The sequence below is a fragment of the Lemur catta genome, chromosome 17 (genome assembly GCF_020740605.2).
Source record: "Lemur catta isolate mLemCat1 chromosome 17, mLemCat1.pri, whole genome shotgun sequence".
In the NCBI taxonomy this organism is placed as follows: Eukaryota; Metazoa; Chordata; class Mammalia; order Primates; family Lemuridae; genus Lemur; species Lemur catta.
Window position 1 is genome coordinate 28,944,207 of NC_059144.1, and position 26,215 is coordinate 28,970,421.

General features: G+C 47.3%; 1 protein-coding gene across 3 annotated transcripts in view; it reads right to left on the minus strand.

The window, feature by feature from the left end:
• Positions 1-26,215, minus strand: part of SLC23A2 (solute carrier family 23 member 2) — a 110,147-nt gene that overhangs the window by 16,272 nt on the left and 67,660 nt on the right. For all 3 annotated transcript variants that reach the window (XM_045529049.1, XM_045529048.1, XM_045529050.1), the window contains 5 exons: positions 25,738-25,854; positions 23,406-23,563; positions 9,181-9,269; positions 8,113-8,183; positions 7,012-7,193 (listed from right to left, as the gene is read on the minus strand). In XM_045529049.1, coding sequence (XP_045385005.1) covers positions 7,012-7,193; positions 8,113-8,183; positions 9,181-9,269; positions 23,406-23,563; positions 25,738-25,854 — 617 coding nt within the window. The remainder of the gene's footprint in view (positions 1-7,011; positions 7,194-8,112; positions 8,184-9,180; positions 9,270-23,405; positions 23,564-25,737; positions 25,855-26,215) is intronic.

Sequence of the window (26,215 nt, forward strand, 5' to 3'; positions counted from 1 at the left end):
AGAAAATTGTATACAGAATTCAGTATTAATAATATGCCTGAGGAGTTCCCATGCCAGACACCACACTAAGGTCCCTCCTGTGCATCACCTCAGTCTCATGGGGTGGCTTCTATGATCACCCCCTTTTCACGGACACACAAAGCCAGTGGTCCAAGATCACACAGCGAGAAGCTGCCGGGTGGCAGGGCCAGGGGTCTAACTCTACAGCCCGAGCTCTTAGCTACTGCCCTCTGGTCACAGGGCAGGAAGGTCTAGGCTGGCTGCCCAAGTCCCTCTCCTCTGAGCCCCAGTGGTGACCCAGCTGTACTGAGCACCACAGGAGGCAGCGACAGGCGGTGCCCTCCCTGCAGCGGGACCCTGACATGTCCTCATCCATCTGTGCCCCATGCGGCTGGCGGGTGTGGGGCCGCTTCCCATCCCCTGGAGGGATTTACTCCTCACTGAAACAACAAAGGCGCACGTGTGGGATCCTCACGCGGACTCGCTCTTTCGCTTACAACCTGAGGAGGAGTTGGCAGGAAGAGTGGGTTCGCAGTCAAAGCTAAGCTTAATTGTTCCCGGGCACAGTTCCAGCTGCTGAGATGGAATCATTAGCTCCATCGACAGCCAGTCAAGTGCGGCCTCATTGTCACATTCCTAATGAGGTGTGGACAGCAGCCTGGCGGGAAAACAGGCATGTGCTGCTCTGCCGGTCTCCCCGCCTCGCTTCACCGAATTTGGGGGGTGGGGGGAGCAGGTCTCTGCTAGTACCAGTTTGAGGCTGAAAACATAAAGGGTGCCCAAGTTATTTCAACTCCTCTGAGATAGTGAAGTTTAACAAAAAACAATATGATGACATGGGACACTAAAACTGGCATATTTTTAAACTTAGGCCTACAGAGAATTTTCACGTTTAGAAAAATTAAGTGCTACTTAATGTGCTTCAAAGTGAATATTACACAATTCTAAGGAGCCTCAAGTCTGGGTTATTATGTCAGGCAACATCTACCTGCATGATGGTGCTGACTTTTCAAAGCATGTTTAAAAGGGGAGGGGGACACAGAGAGATTTCGGAGAAGGCGCAGATCTCAGGCCCAAATCTAGCAACTCACACTAGGGAAGCAGATTAGGCAGATGAATACTAGTTTATTATTAGTTTTCTAGTTTATTATCATCATCACATATACCTGGAGGCAGGCACCCCCAAGATAGGCAGAGGTGAGGGCATGTCTACATTCTCAAATCTTGACTGAGCAGAGAAGGGACAATGGTTTTGGTCTCAGCTCCTCAGGTACCGTCTATCATGCCAGGCACTTTCCACCTCATGTTTACATCTTGCTTCTTTGTTGACTTTTACTTTAAAATATTATGCAAGTAATGTATACCAAAGCACAGAAAAAATTTAAAAGGTAGATAAGCAAAAAGCAAGAGGCAAGACCCTGAAGATAACTCATAATCTTCCATTTGGGTGATAAAACTATGCAACATTCTGGTCTGTTCTGAATGGCTTTCATTTCCTGGATATTTGCTGGGTGCCAGGAACTGAGGTCAGAAGAAGACAGTCATCTTCTTTGTCCTTAGGACAAGGACAGGTCATTTTCTAACCCAAACTGGGATCACACTTAACATGCTGCTTCCTAACCTGCTTTTAGCACCACTAATTCCAAGAACACTTTCCCACCTCACCAGATGGAGATCTGCACCAGCACCTCCCTGACTGCTCAGCGTTCCATTTTATGGACATACCATAAAATGGTATGTCAATCCCCATGACAATCCCCATACTGTATGACACTGCAAGGAACAAACTTTAATTAAGAAGTTGTATCATCACTTATTTTAATATTCATTCTTTATGCACAAGGCTATGTATTTTAGCATTGTTTGCAACAGCAAAAATTTTAGCAACATCAATGAGCATCAATTGGGAAATAGTTGAACAAATTATAGACTATTCATACTATTAAAGATTGTGCAGCTTCACGAAGAATGAGATCAATCTAAACAACTGAAGGTGAACCCAACAAATCAGTAGAGTGAAAAACAAATTATAAAATGATAGTAAAGGTATTTATTTGCATGTCTGTATTTGCATAGAAAAAAATATGGATGGATAAACACTTAACTTTTACTAGTTAACAATCATGAAAATTTTTTGAGAGATAGCATGAGTGGGAGAAAATTACTGTTTTACTTTAGATTTCTCTATTTAATTACTGTTAAATGTCAGACTTTAACTGATTTGGAGGAGGCTGGGAAACAGGGGTGTGGAGGTATACAAAAGAACCACCACCACTGGTGGTGGAAGCTCTGGAATGTATTCCTGTAAAGGGAAGTCACTATTTCCTTGGGTGTCTGGTAATGACGGGTGGGGGTTCATTATACTATTCTCCCTACTTTTGAACAGATTTGAAATTCTCCTTAAGAAAAGTAAACAAAAAATAAGTTTTCTCAAGAAAAACACAATTCCTATCAAGGACTTATACACTGTTCTAGAAATAGCAGTCACTGGATTTGCCACACTTACCCTCCCCTGAGACTGTCTCTAAATTCCATCACTGTTGGAGTGACTTAGAAACCCATGTTTGTGCAACATGATCCACTCCCAATTCTAACAGAATCATGTGAATAATATACATGTTGGTAACTATCGAGGACAAAGCTTCTTAAACATTAATCAGCTATTTGCATTTCCTTTTTTGCTAAATAACTGTCCATATCATATCCTTCATCCATTAGTGCACTGGGATTCTCTCTCTTTTAAATTAATTAATGAAAGTCTATGAATTAAGGACATTAGCCTTTCTTGCACAATTTTTATAAATATTTTCCCAGATTTGTTTTTTTTTCAGTGATTTTTGACAACTATTTTAAATGCATTCATAGTAAAATCTATCAATCTTTCTTTCTCTTTTCAATATCTGCTTTAAGAACAATCTTCCATCCCTCCTGATTAAATATTTATGTAGGTTTTCTTCTAGCACTTTTATGGTTTTATTTTCTATAAGTCTTTAAATTAATTGAAATATAATTTTTTATAAACTAGGAATCTAACTTTATTCTAAATAATCATCTAATTTTTCCTATACAATGTCCATTCCCCACTGGTTTCAAGTATGACTGCCATCTTTCAATATTATAAAAATAAATATTGATTTTTTTTTTTTTTTTACTTGGTTCTGTTTCTGTCCCTCCTATTCTGCTCTACCTATGTCTATTCCTGTTCCAGGGACACAGTATTACTTATGAAGCTCTGGAATGTATTCCTGTAAGGGGAAGTCACTATTCCCTTTTCCCTGACCTTTTTGGGACTGATCCATATTATTTTATTTCTTGTCTTATGCACTGGCTAGAACATCCAGAGCAACATTAAATGATAACATTGATAAGAAACATGTTACCTTGGCTCCTGATTTCAGCAGGCAGGACTGATTTGAGTCTTTCACCTCTAAAGTGAGAGGCTTTTTTTTTTTTAAATAATATTTTTCCCTAACTGCAAGAACCCAGCTGGGAGGGCTTGGGGCCCCAGAAGCCAGCATGAGGCATTTAAAAATCTTATTCAAGAAAGATCAATCTATTCCCATACTGTTAGCAGTCTGCAGCAAGGAAGTAGGATGGTCAAAAATAAATTTTTTTAAAAAACTATTACCATGGCTTTTATTAATAAAATCCACCATGGAGCCCTGACAGAGTTGCAAGGAACAGTACAGTAGAGAAAGATTCTGAACTGTAGCATGCTACCTGAACATATTTGATCTCAGAACTCTTTGCTTGGGAAGTGCCCAAAGAACTAATGAACAGCTCAGGGTTTTGTTTTTGTTTCTAACACAACTTCAGGAAGGAAAATGAAGGTCTACAGTTCTCTTCTACTATTAGCTCAGTCAGGATTTGCCAGTCAGATAAAACTGACTGAAGTTTCTTTCCCAAAGCTCTAGAGTACTTTAAACAGTGCAGAATTTTCTCTTCCTTGAAGATTTAGTACACTCACTGTCTAACCGCTTGGGTCCAGGGCTTCCATTAGGAAACAAAGTCCTTTGCTAACAATCTCGACCATTCCTGTGGTCATGGGTTTATTTGGCTTTCTAAACCTTCCCTCCCTTATTCACAATCTGCTTACTGAGCACCTGCTCTGCAACAGGGTGCGGATCAGGTGCTGGGGGTGGCACGGTGACCGGCTCAGAGGGAGGGCCTGCCCTCACAGAGCCCACAGCCCCAGGACAAAGAGGTCTTGGAAAGTTAAAAAAAAAAAAAAAAAAAAAAAAGGAGCAGAAATGAAACGCTTGACTGAAGGAGAATTCCCATAACTTGAGAAAAAAGACGAAGAGGTGGAAAACAGGCAAGGAAAGAAGGAGTCCAGGAGGTCCAACATCCTTGAAGTTCCAGAAAGACACAAGCAAGGGTGGAGTGGACGAAGACATCTGCAAAATAATTCAAGATCACTTCCCACTTCTGCACGCCTGGTTTCCAGAAAGAAAGGGCCCTGAGTGCCCAGCCCAAGACGCATAAATACACACAGTGGGTGAGGTGTCAGACATCGGGACAAACAGGAGACCTAAACGCTTATAGAATTCTAGCTTGTGTCTAATCAGAGTTTCAAAAGGCGAGGACAGAGAAGGACCCTTGGGAGACACTAATGGCTGAGAATTTTGCCAGACAGAGAATGGACAGGCAGAGGGCAAGAGAGAGGCTGGGGACCAGTGAGGAATCCGCGGCAGAGGGGGAGGCTTGCCTGGGGGGCGGCAGTGAGGGCCCAGAGAGAACAGAGTCGGAATTTGCTCTGGAGGGGGGGGTGACGGAAAGGGAACAATCAAGACAGCTCCAGGGTTTCGGCTTCAGCAACTGGGAGCACAAACTGGGAATACGGTCATGCTGCTTACTGACAGGAGGAAGACAGGAGAAGGAAGTGGTTTGGGGGCAGGGAGGGAATCAGAAGTCTGGTGCTTTTTTCATGTAACGCTTGAGATGTGTGATCGTAAGTGCAGAGGGAAAATTGGAGGCTGGACCTGTACGTCTGGACCTCTCAGGTCCGAGCTACAGGTTTGTGCGCGTCTCCAGCAGGAAAGATGTTTGCTGGTGCTGTGGCCCAGATGAGACCACCTAGGCCGGGGGTGCCATACGTGGACAGGAGGCGGCCAGAATCACGATCTGAGGAGGCTTTTCTGGAAATCCATGATTTTATTACTGTTTTCTTTTTCTCAATTTGAGGGCAGGAAGCATAGATTTAACTCCTGCCTGGATTGCCGTTTACCCCTCTAGACACCCCCACAGGTATTCTCTCATCTTCATTAGCCTCCCCAGAAGTTTGTCTACTTTGTTTTCTCTTCCCAAAGGACCAGCGTTTATATTTATGACTTTGTTTCACATTTTCTGAAACATTATTAACTCTCCCCTCCACCCCGCCCCTTCCATTAAGTTCATTTTCTGTCCTGTTTTCCCAGCTACTGAAATTCCTCATGTGCTTTATTTGCCTTAAAGCTTATGAATTTTCTTAAGAACTCTCTAAGCACGACTAGTGCTGTTACTGTCATCATTTGCTAAATTATCAGTAATTATGAAGCTTCAACTTCCTCTCTCAGAGTTATTTATAACAATGTTTTCTTTAGCTTCTAAGTGGTTTGGGTTTTTTGTTCATGCTTTTGTTGTTGGTTTCTAATTTTACTGTACTGTAAGTACAATTTTGCCTTTTTGGCATTAATTACATATCACCGAGTGAACATTCTTACATGCCATCTTCACGCCCGTGCTAGTGGTGAAATGAAGAAATTCAGAACAATCTCGGACAAGTGTGATGACTGGGTTTTCACACTCATGTGCGAGTTTTGTGTTGCCCTTAAATCTTGTTTTTTCTTTAAAAAAAGATCTTGAGTACTTTGGATACTTTTGTATATTTTGATGTAATTTGTAGTGATGTATATGGGCTGCATTTCTGCTATGATCCACTTTATTTGTGCACCATGCCCTAAGACACAGAAGCAGGACTGAATCCAATGAGTTAAATCCCAATTAGACCTTGTGGGTTTTGGAACCCATCTACTAGCTGTGAGATGCTGGGCAAGTAACACTGCATGTTTGTGTCTCAGCCCTTCGGCTGTTACACGGGGATGACACTGGTATCTGTTTTATCCATTAATATTACAAGTGTTATGTGAAGCAGTGAAGCACAGTAAAAGATCAATAATTAAATAATTACGGAATATTGCACAAAGCAAAACAAAAGAATTTGAAATCGCCTTATGTTATTACTTCATTTCATGAAATTTTACTGTTTGGTAAAATTCCAGAGTCCTGGAACCATTTGTCTATGAGATACTCAGTTCTTACATATGCTCTACAGACACACGCAAAGAGAATGTGGACTCAATTTGTGGTATGCAGAACTCTGGCTCATATCAATCTTAGATTATCCAAGTCCTATATGTCTTCTTCACTAACACAAAATGTGACTTCACTTAAAGGGCAAGGGACATCTATAATGGACTTAAAGTTCCGTGCAAAATGATTGGCTCTGACTAGCAGGATCATGGAAGAAATCAAATCCCCAGCCCTCACAGAAGTGCAGAGCTCTGCTTGGCCTGGGGGGCAGTCACACTCTCAATGCCAACAGACCCTCCCGTGTGACTCTGTCTCCTGCCAGTCTGTAAGTATTTTGGAGTCTCATCTAAAGATGTGGCTTCTCAGTATTTCAACTCTTACATACAAGACTTGGCATGATCTCAGAAGTCAAGAGTTAATGGCGCTACCACCTTACCCCATTACCGAAGTTTAAAGCCTTGCAACCCACCCTCTACACATCACTGCCAAGTACATCTTTGGAATATCTTGAGGGTATGTCACTTCCCAACTTCTGAGTCTAAAAAATCCTTCAACTATTGTCTAGCATGAAGCAAAATAAAGTTTAAACTGTCAAACCACTCTTACTCACCAAAAAAAAAAAAAAAAAAATTTTTTTTTTCCTCCCAAAGTGTGAATGTTACAAATGTTCCCAAAGGCTGTCCCCACAGTGGTGGGATGAGGGGAGATTTTTACACTTACAGCATGGCGATGCCCCAGTGCTTGCCAGCCCTCTCTCCTGCTGCCTGGAAACCAGAGAGGCCAATGAGGGCCACCGTGGGCGTGATAGTCAGGGGCCCGATGTATTTCAGCAGAGCCCCAGGCAGGCCTAGGAGGCCGATGACCACTTCTATCAGTGAGGACATGATGATGGCCCCCTGGATCTGGAAACAAGAGATGGCACAGATGTGAGAGTGAGCTGCTTATGTGCTAGACACTCAATGTCACCTGCAACCACAACCGATAATTCTGCAAGGCAACAAGGTACTATATTACCTAACAGGCATGACACAGATGGAAAATGCCCTGGAACCTGATAAGAAACTTCAGTGGGGTTAATCAGGGCCTAGCAAACACGAAGCATGGCAGCACTGATGCAGACATATTACAGAAATGGGCACTGAACTCAAAGCCCACTTGCCTTATCCACTGATAAACGATACAGTGAATCCCCATTTAAGAAACACAACACCGCAGCACAAAGACTCTTGGCTTTAAAGAGTGAGCCCCTGTAGGACATTTACAAAATAGTGTTACCGACCAAAAATTCTTAAGGAATGTTTCCAGTGTACAGAATGGCCATATCTGTGCTCATTCTGAACTGAAGGTGAATTATCTCATAGATCTTGGAAAATATGAATAAACGGTTACTGTTCTTCATGTCTGGGGACTGCCACACAGTATTCTGCTCAAGTGCACTTTGGCAGACAAATATCTTTAGTTCTTTCGACAAATACAGGCATACACTGAGGCCAAAATGAACAACTCTGCTGATTGTCCCCAAACGTCTGTAGCTACTTCCAGTTAGTGAGCTACAAGCCTCAGCTAGTTGCACTGGAAGGTGTGAGTGGACAGGTCTGGGGGTCTGCAACAGGAGGGAGACAATTCCTTCTAGTTGCACAAAGCACTTCCACATGCTTTATTTTAGAATGACGCTGAACTGAATTTAGTTTAACAACAGAAATAAATGTATCCATAATTGAAAAAGAAGGGTTTAGTACGATCAACTGTGGTTTCCTGGGCACAAGCAATGCTGAAGCTGAGAAGAAACACAAGCCACAAGCAGACAACGCTCGGCTTTACCTCTCGGATCCGGGGGTACCAGATGTGTTCTGTGTGCAACAGTTCGGCTGTTCCATTGGCAACTGAAACATCTTGAAAACAAAAACAAAAACAAAATTTTTCTTGGAGTGACACTGATGTTTCCCAGGAGGTATTCATTTCACCCTTTAAAAGAATTTCTTCCCTATTTTAATTATATATGTGTCAATACCCATCCCTAAAATTCAACCTACAGCATTACAGCTTTGTCCTACTGAAAGGTGGATTCCCCAATGCTAATTTAACCAAATGTATTCATCGACTGAGAGTTTCCCCAACTTGTCAAAAGCTGACTGACGTGGTGATACATGTTACTGGTACCAGCCTCACACAAAAATCCAACCTTTGCAAGCAGCTTACTGAAATGCCCAACAGCAAGGTTGCTGGACTGAGGGTTTAAAAACTGAGATAAAACAGAGGGCCTTTTCCAGTTCCAAAATCAAATCAATGGTCACAAAGTAACCCCTAGGAGCAAGGAAGGAAATGAAGGCTGGAAAACTTTGCTCCTAGAACCTCAAAATGTAACCCTATTTTGAGAGTACATGTCTGACTCTGATTTTCTCAAATTCCCTGTCTTTATCTGACCTTATCGGGTTCCTTAAGGATCTTTGCAATCACTAAGGAAGGGGAAGGAAAGTCATTTGCAGAAAACCACAGTAGCCAGATCCTTAAAAAGCAAAGATGTTTCAGAGAAGGGATGCTGACGCAGCAAAGAGAGTTATTACTGGTGGGTCATAAAATCCACTGAAAGAGAGAGGCAGAAAAATAGCACAAATATTTTTCTATTCCGTCCCCATATTTATCAATTTCATTAGCATAGAGAAATGAGGTCATTTCTGGTCCTTTCTCGCTCTAGGGTTAGGGATGAACAAGTGGATAGAAAGAGAGAGACAGACATGATCTACAGATTGGAGTGTTCTAAGCTGTTTGTGTGTTTTGTGCCTAATTCCAGAAAGGATTTACCGCTGCTGAGGGCAGCATGTCCAGGCCTCCCTTTTATCACCTGCATTAAAGGACCCCAATGACATATGTGGAAATAACTGCAATTACCTGTGGTGTTACATTTCCATTTATCTAAAGACAGGATGGCTCGAGCAGGGGCCAAAAATGCAAAAGCACTGGCCTGAAACAGGGGTAACCTAAAAGAAACGAGACCAAAACCATGATCACGGCATCGGGAACTACCGAGGTAGTTCACTATTTGACAGCTTAACAGTCTTTTCCATAGACATACAGCACATGAGTTAATGCAGGCACACCTGAAAGAAAGAGCCCCGGTCTGCAAAGGTCTCCTATGCCATGCAGCGGGGGCCACTGGCTTCTCCATCCTCCCCTCCGCTGCTCTCCCCCCGGCAGCTCCAGGGTGGGGCCTGGGGGACCCTGTGGTCAGTGCCAGCACCCCAACACCAGCCCCTGCCATCACCACCTTTCCTCTGTGGGGTCAGGGGGCTTCTGGCACCTGGGCTTCCCTCTTTCCTGCTGAGCTTATAAGCTCCTTTTTAGACCTCAGTGTATTTCTGCTATTTTACCATCCTCTTCCTCCTCCTCCTTTTCCATTTCAAATTCTTATCAGTTATCACAGAAAAAAATCTATCTCCCTTTGTTGTTTGATTTTGTGAGTCCAAAACCACCATAATCATGGAGGATAAGTATTAAAACCATATTAGTGATCTTGAGCTATCAAAATTGTAAGCTACAAAGTCACAGCAGATATAATAAATATTCTGCTTAGTCATAAAAACACTTATAAGTGTTCTAACACATCTTTAAAGAGCCCAGAAAGCTTGCAGAATCTCCATTAAATTTCCTGTCCACATCTTCCAACTAGATACAGAGATCCTCAAATGCCATCACTTGATTCTATTTCAGATACTTGATGTTGGCTTTACGAACACTTTAGCTACTCAAAATGATTCTGACACTTTTTTATCAGATATGTACGGCATTTCAGCTAAGATGTATTAAAGAGGCTTTATGGGTTAGCATGAGAACCTAATCATTATTCTTAACATTATTTCGGAGGTAAAACATAAAACTGGCTCCTTCTGTCTGGAGGGCTGGGAACTCTCAGACATCCAAATCCTTAAATGCCCCAGGCAGCACTTGGCAATGGCCTGGCCGGTGAGACAAGCGCCCAGCATCCTCCCTCTGAGCTGGCTGACAGCAAGTGCTGCCCGCAGTGAAACAGGAACTGGACTGAGAAACGTAAGTGGCTCTGGCCGAAGGACAAGCAGCCACACTGCAAGGCCAGAGCCCAGCACGCACCATTCTGAGCCAGATGAGGTTAAGGCTCCCTTGTTACAGATGCTCTCCTGGCCATTTTAATCATGCAGTGAAATCAACCGGGAGTGCGCGGGATGCTGGCTGTGAGGCAGAGGCAAGCCACACCATACACACCAGATGCACTGCTCACGGCCACTCCCATGGGCACGCCCTCCACCAACCATCCAGTTATAATTACCTGCCGGAGGGGCCCGGAGCATAGTGCTGTCAAGATCACCTGGTGGCAATGTACATCAAAGGTAAAACATGCTTTGACTTACAAAACTCCTTAAGCACAAATGTTCAGAAATATGTTTAAAGGGTAAAGGAAGGTCAGCATGTAATTAGGAATGGGAGCTGTCTCAAAAGGCCCAAAAGGCATCTGGTCTACTATAGTTGCAGGTTCCAGCCATGCATGCTAGGGCAATGTACTAGGAATGGTGAAATACATTCAGAGATTTTTGTCCTTAGAACATGGCCATCCCACTGCACTGGGGATTCACTGGAAGTGGCCAAAGTAAAGGCTGGATCCGGCTTCTCCTCCTCAGGTAACCTCAGTCTGAACCTCGTCTTGCTTTCAGGGCAAGCAGTTCATGGCTTAACCAGGACTAAAGCCCCTCTGAGAGCACTGCTGCAAAGCAGCTTACTCGTTTGCAAGCAGCCAGGGCTCTGGGTTCTTTTGAAAGTGGGTAAACAGAGAAGGTCTCCCAAGATGACCTGGAAAGGGCTGCTCGTGCTGCCATTATGCGTTCCCTGTTCGGCCACGTATACCAGCTGCCAGGAGCCATTAACACCCCAGCAATAAGTGTGGGCTCTGTAACCAGCAGCACATACCCGTGGCTGGACTGAAATGTTCTCAGGGCAAGTTGCAACAAGAGCACATGAACACGTTAAACAGATGAGAGCTCCCCTAGATCACGATTAAGAAAGCCAATTTTCTGAGAAAAAGATTGAAGATGACAGAGTGGCGTTTTCAGGCACTTGCCTGGCATGAAGCCAGTCAACCCTCAGCTCTTGTCTCTGTACATGCAGCAGGGCTCCTGTCTCAGTGCCTCTTGCTCACGTGACATCTAAGCCTCAGGCGTGGGGGTGGGTCTCCCCCAGGAAGACAAGACTGTCGGTTCTTCTATTTTGTACTGGAGACAGGAAAGGAAACAAATTAAACTAGGCCTTTCTTTACACCGGGGGCTGCCAAACTGGGCCAAATCTAGCACACCACCTATTTTTGGAAGTCAAGTTTTACTGGAACGCAGCCACGCTCATTCATTCGCTCGCTGGCTCTTGGTGCTTTCGTGATACAAGGGGAGGGCTGAGTTGTTGCAACAGAGACGCGACAAAGCCTAAGGTATTTACTGCTCGGCCCTCTACAGAAAAGGTTTTCTGACCCATCTACAGGAAAGACATATCTTAAATATGCGAAGAAGCAGTGGATTTTTGCAGATCAAAATTTGTACAGTTAATAGTGTCACGAGATATTAGTTTTAGAAAAAGGAAAACCTGAGCGGATAGAAAACTCCATCATGACACAGTCCCATGTTGGGCTCCAGTCCCAGGAGGACAAAAGGAACCTCATAAGCCCCACACAAGTCCTTATTTTACTCAAAACCCTGGCAGAGGCCCCGTATTTCCAACTTTGTACCCAGGTAACCTGAACCCCGTTCCCAGCCCAATCTCTCACCCACCCTCCTCACGTGCCCTGTGCCACAGTCTCGGGGTCAGGATTCTTTTCTGTTAGGCACATTTCTAACTAACGTTCAGCTTTCATTCACCAGTCAAGGCACAGAGTAAGTATCACCTACCCCAGGAAATATTCCAGGATCTCCTCTGAGCATGTAACGCTTTCCCCTACAACCCACAACTTTCTAGCAAAGATTTCTGCAAGTCACCCCCCAAGTTGCCAGGAAGCTACTTCGGGATCCCCTGGAGCTGCTGGTTAAAAAGGGAGGTTTGTGCATCTCGCCCAGTCCCCGTTAATCAGAACCTGGGGGCGGCTGCACCAAATCTGCATTTTCAACACTCACTTGCAGATGAGGCTGAGATGCGGAGCTCCTTGCTAGATGAAAGGATTTATCATTCTCACTTGATAAATACTTTCCGGTACCTGCTTGACACAGGCACAATTACACACAGATACGATGATGGAAAAACACCACCCAAGCCATTGAGGGGTCTCTGTTGTGTGAAGACGACACTAATCGTGGTCACACGCAAGGGGCAGGGATGTGACGGTGTGAGACTCTGTGGGGCTCAGAAGGAGCAGTCGCCAGAGCTGGGCTCGGAGTACTCAGAGCGTGGGGAGCACTTCACCGAGGGCGAGGGGTTATGAGCACCCCGGGCAGAAGGAAGAGGGGTGCAAGATGAGAGCCACATAACAGGCCAGGAGCCCTGGGGGAACTATAGGTGCTTTACTGCGGGAGCAAGCACAGGGAGCTGGCACGGTGACGGCCAGTGGGGACCAGAGGGCAGAGGCCCTGTGTTCTTCCTGCACCATGAGGAAGAAAACTACTGCAGGAACCACTTTGGGGGAACTGGAAACAGCGACCTCACCCGAAGGTGACCTTACCCAAAACTGTTCTCAGTCTTGAAAGAACCAAACCACAGAGGACTATGACACAGCCCAGATGACCAGCCAACCTGGGCCAGGTCTCCACACACACCCCGGCCTGCCTGCTCCCATCCCAGCCCTGCTGCTGTCTGTGCTGATGCTCCCTGTGAGCTGCCCTGTGCATCTCGCCCTGGAGGCTGGGACCCCCCGACAGTGGGAAGTGAGTCCGTGTCCCCCACTATGGCATTCCCAGCACCAATAAATACTTAATGAATTGAAGGTGCTATTTACAAATATTCTCCAAATGGAATTTTATTAGACTAGAAATAAGAGGTTAAGTCTTTCTGGCATGTTGATTTTAACTGCAAATTTGGAGGACATTGTTTAGATTAAAAGCTCTCATTAGAACAGACAATAAAATGTGCACGAATTTTCGCAATAAACCCAGATACTCCTCCAGATCCCAGGGCTTGCAGTCCCCCTCTGGTGCCACCAGAGAAAGGTCTTTAAAAGGCAGTGTTTGTACAGGAAGCACCATGAAGGTACAAAAGGTAACTGCCCAGAACTAAACCGTTTAATAAAATCTATGCCTGGCTTCCTCAACCTACAGAGACAACAAAGTTGATACAAAACCCTGCATTGCCAAATGAACACTGGCTTCAGTCTGAACTAAGGACAATTTTACGACAATAATCTCTAAGAGATATAAGCAGGTCTGGCTTTGAGGAGCTATAGTTTTATTATTGAATCCACTATCTGGAGTGTGGGTCCTAAGAGCCTTTTAAGAAAAGCAAGACACTATGTGTCAAAGATAATTTTCTTAACTGAGGACACTTTCCAATCATTTACTATACGGGTGTGTGTGTGTACATATGCATTTATCTGCTGAATCATTAGAAAGTAGCTTACAGACCTAGTATACTTCACCCAAACCCTTTAGTAGGCATCTCCTAAGAATAAGCATATTCTGGGCCAGGAGCAGTAGCTCACAACTGTAATCCTAGCACTTTGGGAGGCAGGAGGATAGTTTGAGGCCAGGAGTTCGAGTTCAAGACCAACCTGAGCAAGAGTGAGACCCTGTCTCTAACGAAAAATAGAAAAAATTAGCCAGGCATGGTAGCACACACCTATAATCCCAGCTATGGGGGAGGCTGAGGCAGGAGGATCGTTGAGCCTAGGAGTTTGAGGTTGCGGTGAGCTAGGATCATGCCACCGCACTCAAAAAAGGTATATTTCCCCATATTACCACCTTCCCCTTATCATACCCTCAAAAAAGTAACATTTAATAATGTAATCTAATATTCAGGCCATATTTAAATTTATCTCATTTTAAAGAGTACTCATAGCTATTCCCCCCAACCATCCAAAACGAGTTTCTATATTGCATTCGATTATCGTGTGTCACGATTAGCACCAGGCCAGCATTTCTGGCAAGGAGACTTGTTATGGCTTCACATCAGGAGACTGTCACGTTAGATGTTCCACCAGGTGGGAATGTTCAGGTAAGGCCGTGGCATTGTGTCTCTCCATTTAAAAAGTGCCTTTTCCTGTCTGTAATTAATAAATAACCCGTAGGGTGATTCTTAGACTGTGTGTATATTATTTTATCAGTAACTTCATATTATAACATAGTGGATTTGAATATTTTTCAGTTTTATCATTTCATCGATACTTTATTGGTGTCCCTTTATCAAGAAGGGCTTTCCTTTTTGAACAATTTTATCTCCTTTTCACCCTCTTTTCTGAGTATTGCTGTAGACTCATGGATTCCTTTTTAATTCAAAGTTTTATAATTCATTACCATGACTGTTCTTAATAATTAATTGTCCCAAACTTGCCTAAAGCAATCTTGTCTTCAAGCTGGTTCCTGTTCCTTTGAACGTGGCCGACCCCACTCGCCATCCCTCTTTGAGGGAGCACCTGGCTTTCTGGCACAAGATGTTCTGGGCTCAACTTATGTTTTTCTCAGCACCAGCCTGGACTCAATCACTTCTCCAAGGAGCCCTGGTTCATTTTAATGGGGAATGTTAAGTAGAAACCAAGGTCTGGGCACCAGGTGGGCTTGCCCTTACTGAGGATGTCATTGGTGTCATTGTTTCTGGGCCCTTTCAGTTCGTGAACAGAGATAAAACTTTTTTTTTGATCATGGGATTATGATACCTCCAATTTCGATCCAATACCTCTGAGTCACTTCCTTTCTTTCCACATTGGTATCTCTCCTTTTCCAACACTGAGCATCTCAATTCCTATCATCATCAATATACTTACTCATTTGTTCTATCCTGTAACATTATACAACAGTTCTGAAATCACACTGACATTACTGCTAACATGACCACTCTAAGTTTAAGCATAATATTTCTCTGTGCTTTTGGGGTTTTTTTCTCTCCCTTAGAACATATCCCATTCAGGATGTACAATGTACTGTGTTCTAAAATCTAATTCTTTTCTCTACATGGTTTAGCAATTTGACATACAGTTAGGTTTACTTGTTTCTGTGTGCATTCAATTTTAGGGTTTGCTTTTCTTAAATTTACCATTCTTTTATTGCTCCTGGAGTTTGAATCCTAGTTCAAAAGTCTTTTCCCACTCCTAGGTTATAAAGGAATTCACCCTTGTTTTACTCTAATACTTATATAATTTCATGGTTCTTACATTTGGATCTCTAAACCATTTTAAGTTGATTCAGAGAAAATTCTTAATTAAAGGCAAGTGCAACCTTTATCTTCGAGTTCATGTTATTTTGGTTTTATAGGTAAATATCAGTATCATATGAACAATTCTGGTGAGTGCTTCCAATCAGAGAGACTCCTGGAGTGACAAGCTGCTGAATGGCTGCCCCCACAACCCCACAGCTCCCAAATAGAATGATTTGTCCAGGGAGAGCACAGAATTCTAGAGGGCTAGTCGGATAAAATTTTGGTAACCTCCTGTTCATACATGATAACATCAAACTATGCTAGGTCCAGGATTTGCTAGCATCAAATACTTTTACTACTAAGGACCTGGCCATTTACAAAGAGGCATGAGGGACTCTCTGGGGAGTGGCAGTGTTCTCTGCAGACTGCAGTGGTGAGGAGGTGACTACACACATGGGTAAAAGCTCATCAAACTACACGTTACAAAGGGTGAATTTTACTGCGTGTCAATTACCCCTCAATAGAGATGATAATAAAAAATTGTCTATCAATCCATCAGTAATGGGGGTGGCAGTGAAAACATATTCCTTAAAATATGAGAGTCATGCCAAATAGTCACAAAACTCCCAAATTTAAAAGAGGAAAAGAGCTCCCCTCCCAGCATTTGGTGATAAGCCCTATCCTCTACTCCTGTGTCGTGCTGCTTTTGCCAGGACAGTCATCTGCCTAAAAAGTAAGGAATGGGAAGTGGGGAGGGTGTGGACCAGGAAGAAAAAAGGAAGAGCAATCCAGAGCACGTGGACCGCGTGGGGCAAGCAGGACCTGACAGGCAAGGGAAGGTCGTAAAGAACTAGATGCATCAAACCCACACATAACAAGAGGACTCCTCACTCTCGGAGGCTCTAGAGCATCAGAAATGGAGAAAGGGTGTATTAACTGAACAGGACATCACCAGAAAAGCCACAGCTGAAAGGCTGTGAACAGCCCTCAGCCCTGCCCTAGAGAACACACTCAGCTGAGAGGCAGGAGGGACTCGGGAAGGACTAGAACAAATGCCCTCACGGCTTTCTGATGGCCTCTGCCACAGAAGGACGTGCCGCTCCCTGAGGCTTCCTAGCCCTGGCTGGCTGTGTCCCCATCTCCTGCCATCCTCCTTCCCTCCTTCCCTTCGGGGACCTCACTCAAAGGACGAAAGCCTACAGGTGAGGTGGATGGGGCCGGGCATCACTTACAATCTTAGCACCAGCTTGCATTCCAAGGAAGGGGGCTTGCCCAAAGCTGCAGGGCTGGTGACAGGTGCAAAGGGAGGCAAGCCCACCTCTGCGCCCAAAGCCCCCACTGCAGGTATCTGGGAGAGTGAGGCAAAGCCCGTCCTCCAAGGTCATTACCTCCGGGTTCTCACTGGCCTCCCAATTTTAAATTTCCTTTCAGTTAAATGGATGGTCAATTTCTTATTGGCAAAACCCCCTATAACCTGCTGTTATGTGCCTACTTGACAGGACAGAATACAAAGCGGCTGACGTCACCTACACAGTAATTTTGGCAGAAATGTTCACCCTGAGTCAACCGTGCCTCTGGCCAGAGCTTCTAGTTTACAACAAACAAGGAGGCTTGCGGCACAAATCAAACCACGAAACAAGGACACAAGCGACGTCAGACTGTGGAACACTCAACAAGACAACTGGCCTGTGTTCTTTAAAAAGATGGTGGTGCAGGAGGGAAAAGGTGGACCAGCGAGACAACAAACGAACGTACCACGTGAATTTGACCGGATGCTGGTTTAGGGAGGGAGAGGGAATAGCTATGAAGGGCATTTGGGGGGTGACTCGAGAAACTGAATGTGGGCTGCATATCAGACAAGACAGGACATTCGTTTTCGCAGGCGTGATGAATGAACGGAGGTTACACAGGAGACCCTCACTCGCAGGACAGCACTTAGGGGTGAGCCATCATGCTGTCTACAACTTTAATTTCAAGAGGTTCAAGAAACCAAAAAAATTGCACATGTACCCCACACAGATACATACGTAGGAAGAGAGTAAGGGAGGAAATCCGTCTCTCCCACCCCAGTTTGATCACTGTGTCCCTCCATTCGTCTAGGTTTTGTCAACAGTCATGAGTTCAAAGCCCCCAGATTTAAGACCTTGAAGTATCCTGGAACCATGCCCTGTTCTCAGTGAGCACATAACATGGGCTAGGCCCCCTTACAGGCCTCAAAACCTGGTAAGATAGAAGACAGGGAAACTCTCTCTCCTGGACAGAAAATCTGGTTAAGGACCCGGTTCCTGAACTGGCTACGATGATTCTCTTGGCCCAAATCCTACCTTTTTTCAGTATAAAAACATGCTATGTGCCTACAGCAGGCATGCAAATGGCCAGGAAAGGCTCCTCCTGAAGTCTTTTATTTTACTGAAGACATTAAGAGTGACACCTCCAAAAGGGGCCTAGAGCTAAAGGCTGGGGGTGTCCCCCTAGAGTAGGGCTCTCGTCCTGCCAGCCTGTGGGGGCAGGTGAGGGGGGAGGGGCCAGGTCTTGGAGGACCCTAGAAACAGCAGGGCTGGGGTGAGGACTTGGGGAGCTCGGAGCTGCCACAGAAGTGTGACAGCTGCAGGCTGGCTGACACTAGGTTTGGGGGGACTCTGAACAACCCTGCCCTGCTCTCTCAGGATTTTAAAGGCTTTGTACTAATTCCCAGAACAAGGGGTAGCCAGAGTCGACATCCCACAGATCAACCAGAATGAGGACTGTTGAAAGCTGGCTCAAGGGAACTGAGTAAGACCTCCTTGAAGCAAAACGCAAGGAAAGGGGGAAGAAGGAAAAGGCAGGGATGGGGAAGGGGAGGCAGAGGGAAGGAAGCTGCTCCCTCCCCAGAAGACAAAGGCTCTGGGAAGGACAAAAGCCCCAAAAGTCACAGGACAACTGGAGCTGAGACCCAAGACCTCCAACGCAGAAAGATCATGGCCCCTGGAGGAAAACAAAACACTTTCGTGCCAGGAGAGACGTGCAGCGGAGGAAGGAGGGTCTACAGCATGCCCAGCTCAGACTTATTTCGTGTGGCGCCAGTCAGCCAGCCCAGGGAGAACGTGGCCCCAGTAGTGTGTGCGCTGTGGCTGTGGCATCTTAATGTTGGCATTCTGTGCTCCGAGCAGGCCTTCCAAGGCACCTGTCTGTTTCCCCTCCACGGGTTTCCCCTTGACTCTGGGTATTTTTGCAGAATGAAACAGGCTTTCAGGACAGCACTCCACTCTTAACCACAGAGCCCGTGTGAAATGAGGAGGGAAAAAACGACCACAGCACTTCGTTCCCTGCTCTGCTCTGGACACTTCCTCAAAATAAAGACCCCAGCCCTCAAGGCACGGGCCACGGTTTGTCTCCAGACCCTACACTGGATGTGCACAGCATCCAGCGCGATGGGAGCACTGGGTGTTCAGCTAGAGGTAGGCGAGTACACAAAGAAACACGTGCAACTCAAAACACAACCCGCAGAACCACCACCTTGAGTCGGAAAAGTCTGAGAAGCTGTCTTAGAAATCATGAAAGCTGAACATGAAAAACTTTTCCTCTGCTGCTCTAAGCCTAAGGAAATGAGTGGTGAGCTGCTCCAGAAAGAAAAGAAACAAAACACACCCGGCACAGGCCATCTGCAGTCCTTATGGCCGTGATGCTGGGAATAGACCCCACACTCGCGGCCACATCTGCCTCCCCCCACGCCGTCCCTCCCTCCCGCCCCCACACCTCACTCCAACTGCTTCATCTATTTATTCAGTCCTGCTTGGAGCAGGAAATAAACATACAAGTCTAAAAAAACAATCCGCAGCCTGTGCTGGGTCTGTCTTGGTAACTAGCAGAACTAAAGGGATCTTCATATTATTCATACCCAGAACTTCTCAAAAGTATTTCAGGAAGCTTATAACAATCTACAAAAACACAATAGATTCATTAAAATAAGGACAACACATTGTTCACAGGACACGTTAGAAAGAGCCTCCTCTTGTTTTCATAAAGGAAACAGAGCTGGGGAGGTCACCTGTCTGAGGCCAAGCCACACTGGTCCCTCTGACTTCTCCTTTGCCACATGCTACGAGCTAATGCTTTACCTTGGGAAATGCAGGTTCTGACTGCCCGAGGGATTAGACTTTCATAAAGCTATCCAGAGACGTGACGTGCGCTAGCACTGGCCTTGCCACCAGTTCCGGCAAGGCTGGCTTTGGTGAGTGCCCTGGCACAGACACTGTCCTGAGTAAGGGCTGGGTGTCCGAGGACAGGGCAGCGGGGGGGTCTCTCCCCCTGCTGCAGTCTGGCTGCCAACCTTGCTCTGCGGGAAAGAGTGGGGGTAGCGGTGGGGCGGAGGGGGGGGCATATGAATGGGATACTTGGCCACTCTTGGGATTTCTGCTCTTCCCTCACTAAACCCAGAGGAAACCCAAAACAAGGGTGCGAGAGGTGGCTCAGGCGGAGGGGTGGCCCTGCCCTCTCTGGCACGGTGGAAGGATGGGAAGATGTGGGATGGAGGAGCCAGAGTCCAGACAGAAAGGGAGGAAGCAGGGAGAGATGCAGGGGGTGAGAGGAGATGAGACACATACATACATGGCGTAGCAAACACCCCCTTAGATGGTGACTGGCCAGGCAGAGAGGGAAACAGCCGCCTGTCTCGCCACCTCAGCACACCTTCATGGCCTCTTGAACAGCAGGTCCCCGAGTGCAACCTGGACCCACACTGAAAAGAACCTGCCTACAGGGTCTGAGGCTGTGCTGAGGGGAGACCCTGCCTTCGAGCACCTGCTCACTGCCCAGTGCGGGCCAGGGTGGAAGCAAGGGTTCCAGGAAAGAAGTACTGCTGACACGGAGAATCAGGACATGAGTGTCACTGAGCGCCAGGAGGGCCAGGAATGCAGGCAGGGTGACAGCATATGGCTGGGGCACTCCCCCGCCCCCATCCTGAAGGCACTTTCTAATCCATAAGGATTCTTTAATCGAGACAAATGAGGAATTGACCTCTAGAACGTGCGCTGGAACTGAACTCATCCGCCAGACACACCCTCCCTTCCTCCCCCTCCGAATCCACTCTCCTGCTCCTCGGGGTCTCCTTCCCATCCCCCACCCACCATGTGTGCCCGGACCCACAGTGTTGCTCCCGTGGATAGCACGGATGCCCTGGGATGCCCTCACCCCCCATACTCCTTCCAGGCACAGCCCCATTGGTGAGTACCCCGTTGACAAGGTCGTGGCAGAGTCCCTGTGCCCTGCTGATCCTGCCAAGCCCCTCTGCACTGTGGGCAGAGGAACTGCCCGCCAGCCCGTGTGGTCCTGCCTTTGACGGAAGGTGCTCCCTCGCCCTCCTGGGCCGAGAGCTGCAGAGTCCTCAGGGGCTGTCTCAGACACCACGTGCTCCATGACTCCCTGCAGGACACCACTGCCTCTCCCTGTCATCACCTCTGCTCACCAGCACAGCCAGGCCCCCGGCACTAAGTCTGTGGGATGGAGCCAGGACTAGTCCTCTTTGCCCAGGTTAAGTGTATGGGCACCACCCACACCCCAACTGCCACAGAAAACCCACACCTCGAGCCCAACACCACACCAAAGCCGCTCCCAACTCCCTCACCCGCCCAGCGCACACGTTCACAGACGCAGGGACATGACAGAGCCTCCTGGTTCACGGCTGAGCACACACACACACCTCGGGCAGGATGGAAGCAAGGAGGGGGCCGCTGCTCCCCACACGCCAAAGGACTCAGCAGGGCTCTCCCTGACTCGCCAGGCAGAGAGCAAGGGGACACTGCGCGCACCGAGCCTTGGGGGTACAGGGCACACACGCGCCCCCCACAGGTCATAAATCTACATTCTGGGCCCCTGAGCCACCTCGGCAGGGTGTCAAATCCCACCCCTGTTCTTCCTCAGCTCAGCTGCTCTTTCAAAGAGGCTGAGGGAGGTGAACAGCACTGACCGGTTGTTCCCTTTAGTCCTTGTGCCCCAAAGGTGGGCAACAGGGTGCCCTCCATGACCCAAAGTATCACCCAAAGCCCCCAGGCCCTCCCTGTGCCACCATCACACAGAGACGCCCACTGGGCTCCACTGTCAGCCAGGACTGGCCTCCTTGGTGGAGACGGGGCAGAGTTCATGTCCCAGTGCGTGTTTTATTGCAATAAAGACATCCTTCATTCCCTCTTCACATCAACCAACAATTCTCAATCAGAGGCACTGCCCAAATTTACAGATGGACTGTGCCTACGGATAGTTACTGATAAGTCAGCTGTTTAGAAAAAGATTTCCCCAGAGAACCTGCACCTGCATGCAAGGTAAGGCTCCCAAGTTAGCCAATAAAAGCCTTGTCATCCCCTCTGGACGTGAAGCGAGAGCTGTGAAAGAGGCTGCCAGCCACATGTAACTGCCTGGCTGGAGTCCTCCTTGGGAGGCCCAGACCACACACCTCCTTCCCCAGCAGGTCAATGACACCCCTGCCCCTCCCCTCCAGGTGCCCTGAGGAGACCCTCCCTTCTGCTCAGCACAGTGTGTGCCGTCTAACAGGGCCTGGGGACCTGGGAACCCCACGAGCTTGCCGGCCCATGGCTTCCTTCTGTCAGCAGACCTGCCGCCTGCCCTCTCAGGGCATGGTCCACACTGTCAACTGGAACACCCTAACCCTCTCACTGCCCCCCTAATCCCCTGCCCCCCAAGTAAGGGCAACCCTCTTGAGGTCCTGAGGATTCCCACTCATCAGAATACAGTCCCCGACACCCGGGCTGACTTCCGTACTATGTCCCTCTCCCACTCCCCCAACAGGAAGGGCCGAGCCTCACTCAGACTACCTCTGAGGGAGCAAGAGACAGAACTTGCAGGTGTGCTCTGAGGACAGGCAAGGACAGTCCCGCTAGAGTAGGCGGCACCCCCTGAGCAGCGCGCTGGGGTAAAGTACGAGGGCAGAAGACAGGGAAGGAGAGGAAAAGGCAAACTTGCAGGAGGTGGTAGGCAAGGACGTCCCCATTCCCTCCTGGCCAGCTCACACCCACGTAGGCTGGGGGGCGGGGGTGCAAAGGCAGACGCGCCAGAGTCCTGGCATCAGGGAGAGAAGCACTACCCAGTGGGAAAAAAAGACAAAAACAAAAAAGGGCAAATTGGAGGAAGAGCCACATTAGAAAGATGAACACAAGATGCGAACAACGAAGGCTTCCGGGGAGGCAGGGACGTGTCACAGGAGGAAAGGACAGGCTGGGACCGGAGGATGAGCAGGTCCGTGCCAGGTGGGTGGGGAGCAGACACACAAGAGGGTGAGACAGCAGAGCCTGCTTGAGGGTGACAGTGGGGAAGGTGGGCGGCGGGGCTCAGAGGCATGGCCAGAAAAGTCGGTGGGGCAGAGAGCGAGGGACACACCTAAGTGCAAGGCACATCCTGGGTTGTGAACAGAGAGTACAGCTGCAGCCTGGCCAACACCAAGGAAGACGTGGGTGTCAGGAAGACAGTACTGGTGGCAGGACACAGAGTGGGTCAAAGAGTGGCCCCCTGGAGGCAGGGAAGCCACTGGGAGCCAAGTGGAACAGTCTGGGTCTGAACTGAAGGAACGGGGGCCGGGAGGGGTGCCAGGGAGCAGGCGTGACTTGCTAGGGGATGAGAGGAGGGGCGAGTGGGACTGAGCTTCCAGCTCGCACAACTGGGCGTGGGAGAGTGGTGCCGTTCACCAAGACAGGAGACATGGGGGACGAACCCTGCGGGGCTGGGGGCCACGGGCCACTAGGACGCTCCTCCCACTCCAGTGGGTCCCTGTGAGCAGCCTTGTGGCGCAGCTCAATGCCTTACGGGGGCTCCGGCATCCCGCTTTAGTACCCCAATCTCACCTGCATCCAAACGTCGTCTGCAGCAAAGTTGTGATCCCCACGCAGAAGAAAATGGTCCCGATGAGCTGGCTGGTGGCCCACTGGTCGTACCCCACACACATGGCGTCGGCCAGCAGGAAGGGCACCGCGATCGTGCCGCTGAAGCACGTCAGGTAGTGCTGCGGGGCGGGAGGAGGGCACAGGGGAAAGATGAACCCTTCCTCGTTTTTTCCTGATTTTATCCTAACTTTGCTCCCCTACTGTCTTTAAAAAATAGCCCAAGTGAAGACTTCTAGGTACACATTCTTACCATGTGCCAAATGATGGTTTTGTCCTCTTTTCCAGCATTTCTCCCTTTCTTTATGTTTTCTTGTCTCATTATTCGCTGGTATCACTATTACTTGCATGGATCCAAGCCAGCACAAAGAAAGCAACCAGCACAACACAGGGGATCTGTTTTACTTATATAATTCTTATTAGGGGCATCTTTTTCATGCTTTTCTGGCATCAACTGCTAAAACCATAGGCCTTTCTCCTCTGATCTTTAACAGGAATGGTATTGTGCTAACCCATTCTTGCATTCTTGGAACAAACCCTAGTCATGTTGTATTTTTCTTCTGGGATTTGATTTGCCAATATTTTATATAAATTTTACATCTACATTCCTAAAACAATTAAGTCCACTCTAAAAAAAAAAGTACTTTCAGGTCTGGGGATTAAAGTTACATAAGCTTCATTGCATGGGGTGTTTTCCTGTCTTTCTCTGTGGGCTGGCACTGTTTTGCCAACATGGAATTTACCTGTTCCAGTCAGGGCAGGGATAAGGGCATACAGTAGCTGTGGCTATCTTCCAGAAAGAACCCCATCCCACTCTTCCTTTGGGGACTTCTCCCCTAGACCTGCAGCCCTAGGAGGACAGTCCCAGCCTTCCCTGGTTGCCAAGTTATTACTTCTTTTCTGCAAACTTCCTACTTTTCTTCCCAATAGCTTTCTATTTCTGCCCGTGTTTGCCAAACATGTCGCTTGCAGCCCACGAAGCCCAGCTGCACAGGTGCTTCCTGGGGAAGACGGACATTCCTGCTCAGGACTTAACTCAGAGCTGCTTACAAGTCTGGGCACTGAGTATCATCAAGAAGTGCATGACGCAGGCAGGGCTTCCCACTCCTATCTGACCAGGGAAGACTTCCAGAAACCTCTACAATATAAACATTACAAAAATCATGTCCGCTGAACCTGGTTCGGAATGCTCAGCCAAGCCCACTCAGCTTCTTTGTCTCTGACTCCTCCCCCTTTCTGGACACCCTCCAGTCCAGGTTACCATGTGTTTTGATATCTGAAGGGGTGGGGGTGGAGGAGCTGGACACTCAATCAAAACGAACCTGTCTGGGCAATGAGACTGGTTTTCCCAACATCTGAGATACCTTAAGTTCAACTGACCACACAAATTTGAGAAACAAAGAATGGAAAGTCAGACCTCAGAACAGGGTTCAAGCTAAAACCAAAGCAAATACAGGCCAGGGGTGTGGGTCTAAGACAGAGTCTCCCACCTGGTCCCCTTCAAAAAGCCCTACTTTAATCCTGTAATAGATTAGGCGCAGTGGCTCACGTCTGTAATCCTAGCACTCTGGGAGGCCAAGGCAGGAGGATCGCTTGAGCTCAGGAGTTCGAGATGAGCCTGAGCAAGAGCAAGACCCCATCTCTACTAAAAAAAAAAAAAAAAATCCTGTAAGAGGGAAGAGAGGTGCTGAAAAGAGAGGAGGGAAAGTGCCAAAGACTCAGGAAGGCCCCATCAGACTGTGTCACTGCCACCTTGGCCCCGGCCCATCTGCCCTCCCCTCCCACTGAGAGCTGCGGCAGACGACGCAGCCACTGCAATGGCACAGTTTCCCGTCCTTTAAAAAATAAGACTGAAACCTCTCATTTAGCTCCTGGGCCAACATGGCACTTTTCAGGGGCACGAATATTTCATGGAAGAGTTTGCAATGACTGTGGCTGGGCTAGCTAGACCAGGGATGGGGAATGAAAGTTAACGCCTCTTTTTCTCTACTCTTCTACTTTTCTCCTCCCCCTACTCTCCCTTCTTTTTAGAACTCTGCTGTCTTTTTTCCTTCCTTTCATATTACTTCTCTTGCTTCTTTCCTCAATACTTTTTTCCCCTGGTTAATCTATTCTTCCTGTTATTTTCTTCCTCCCGCCAAAATTGATGTTAACAATTCCCAGGCATCATTCTTAAAAGAGTAATTTATAATAACATCTTCAATAAATAAAAGTCAAAGCTGCATTTTTAAAATCCAGGTAGACAATTCAAGCATCTGCTGGTGGTTACACAGACTACAAGAACCATCATTCATACCTGCAACCCCAGAAATATACAGAGGTACCAGGGAGGAACATCTTCTATGGTGTAAATCATGTCTGATCTCTGGGGGTCCAGACTGCCAGTGCTATCCAGGGTCTCCGCGAGGGAGCTCTGCAAGTGAGAGGGAGAAAAGGGGGTGCTCAGTACACACAAGGACTAACATGAAAGTAAATGCAAGGACCAACTTTTAACTCAGCTCAGTCCAGGCCACCGTTACAGAAAAATGACTTTATCGAGCGGCCGCCAATCTCCTGTAATTGCAAACCTTTGTTCCTTTGATGCAAGGCTAAACTCCGCTCACTCGGTGGGACAGTAACCCCTCAAAATTCGGAGGTTCAGTGTCCCTTGGCATCAACTCATCCCTGAGAGCATCCAGCTTGCTCAGAGCTTCTCCCCAAGCCTGAGGGTCCTCCTGCATGGACAGAGATGCTCCCAGGTTGAGACCACAAAGTAACACCTTGGCATGAGCAGT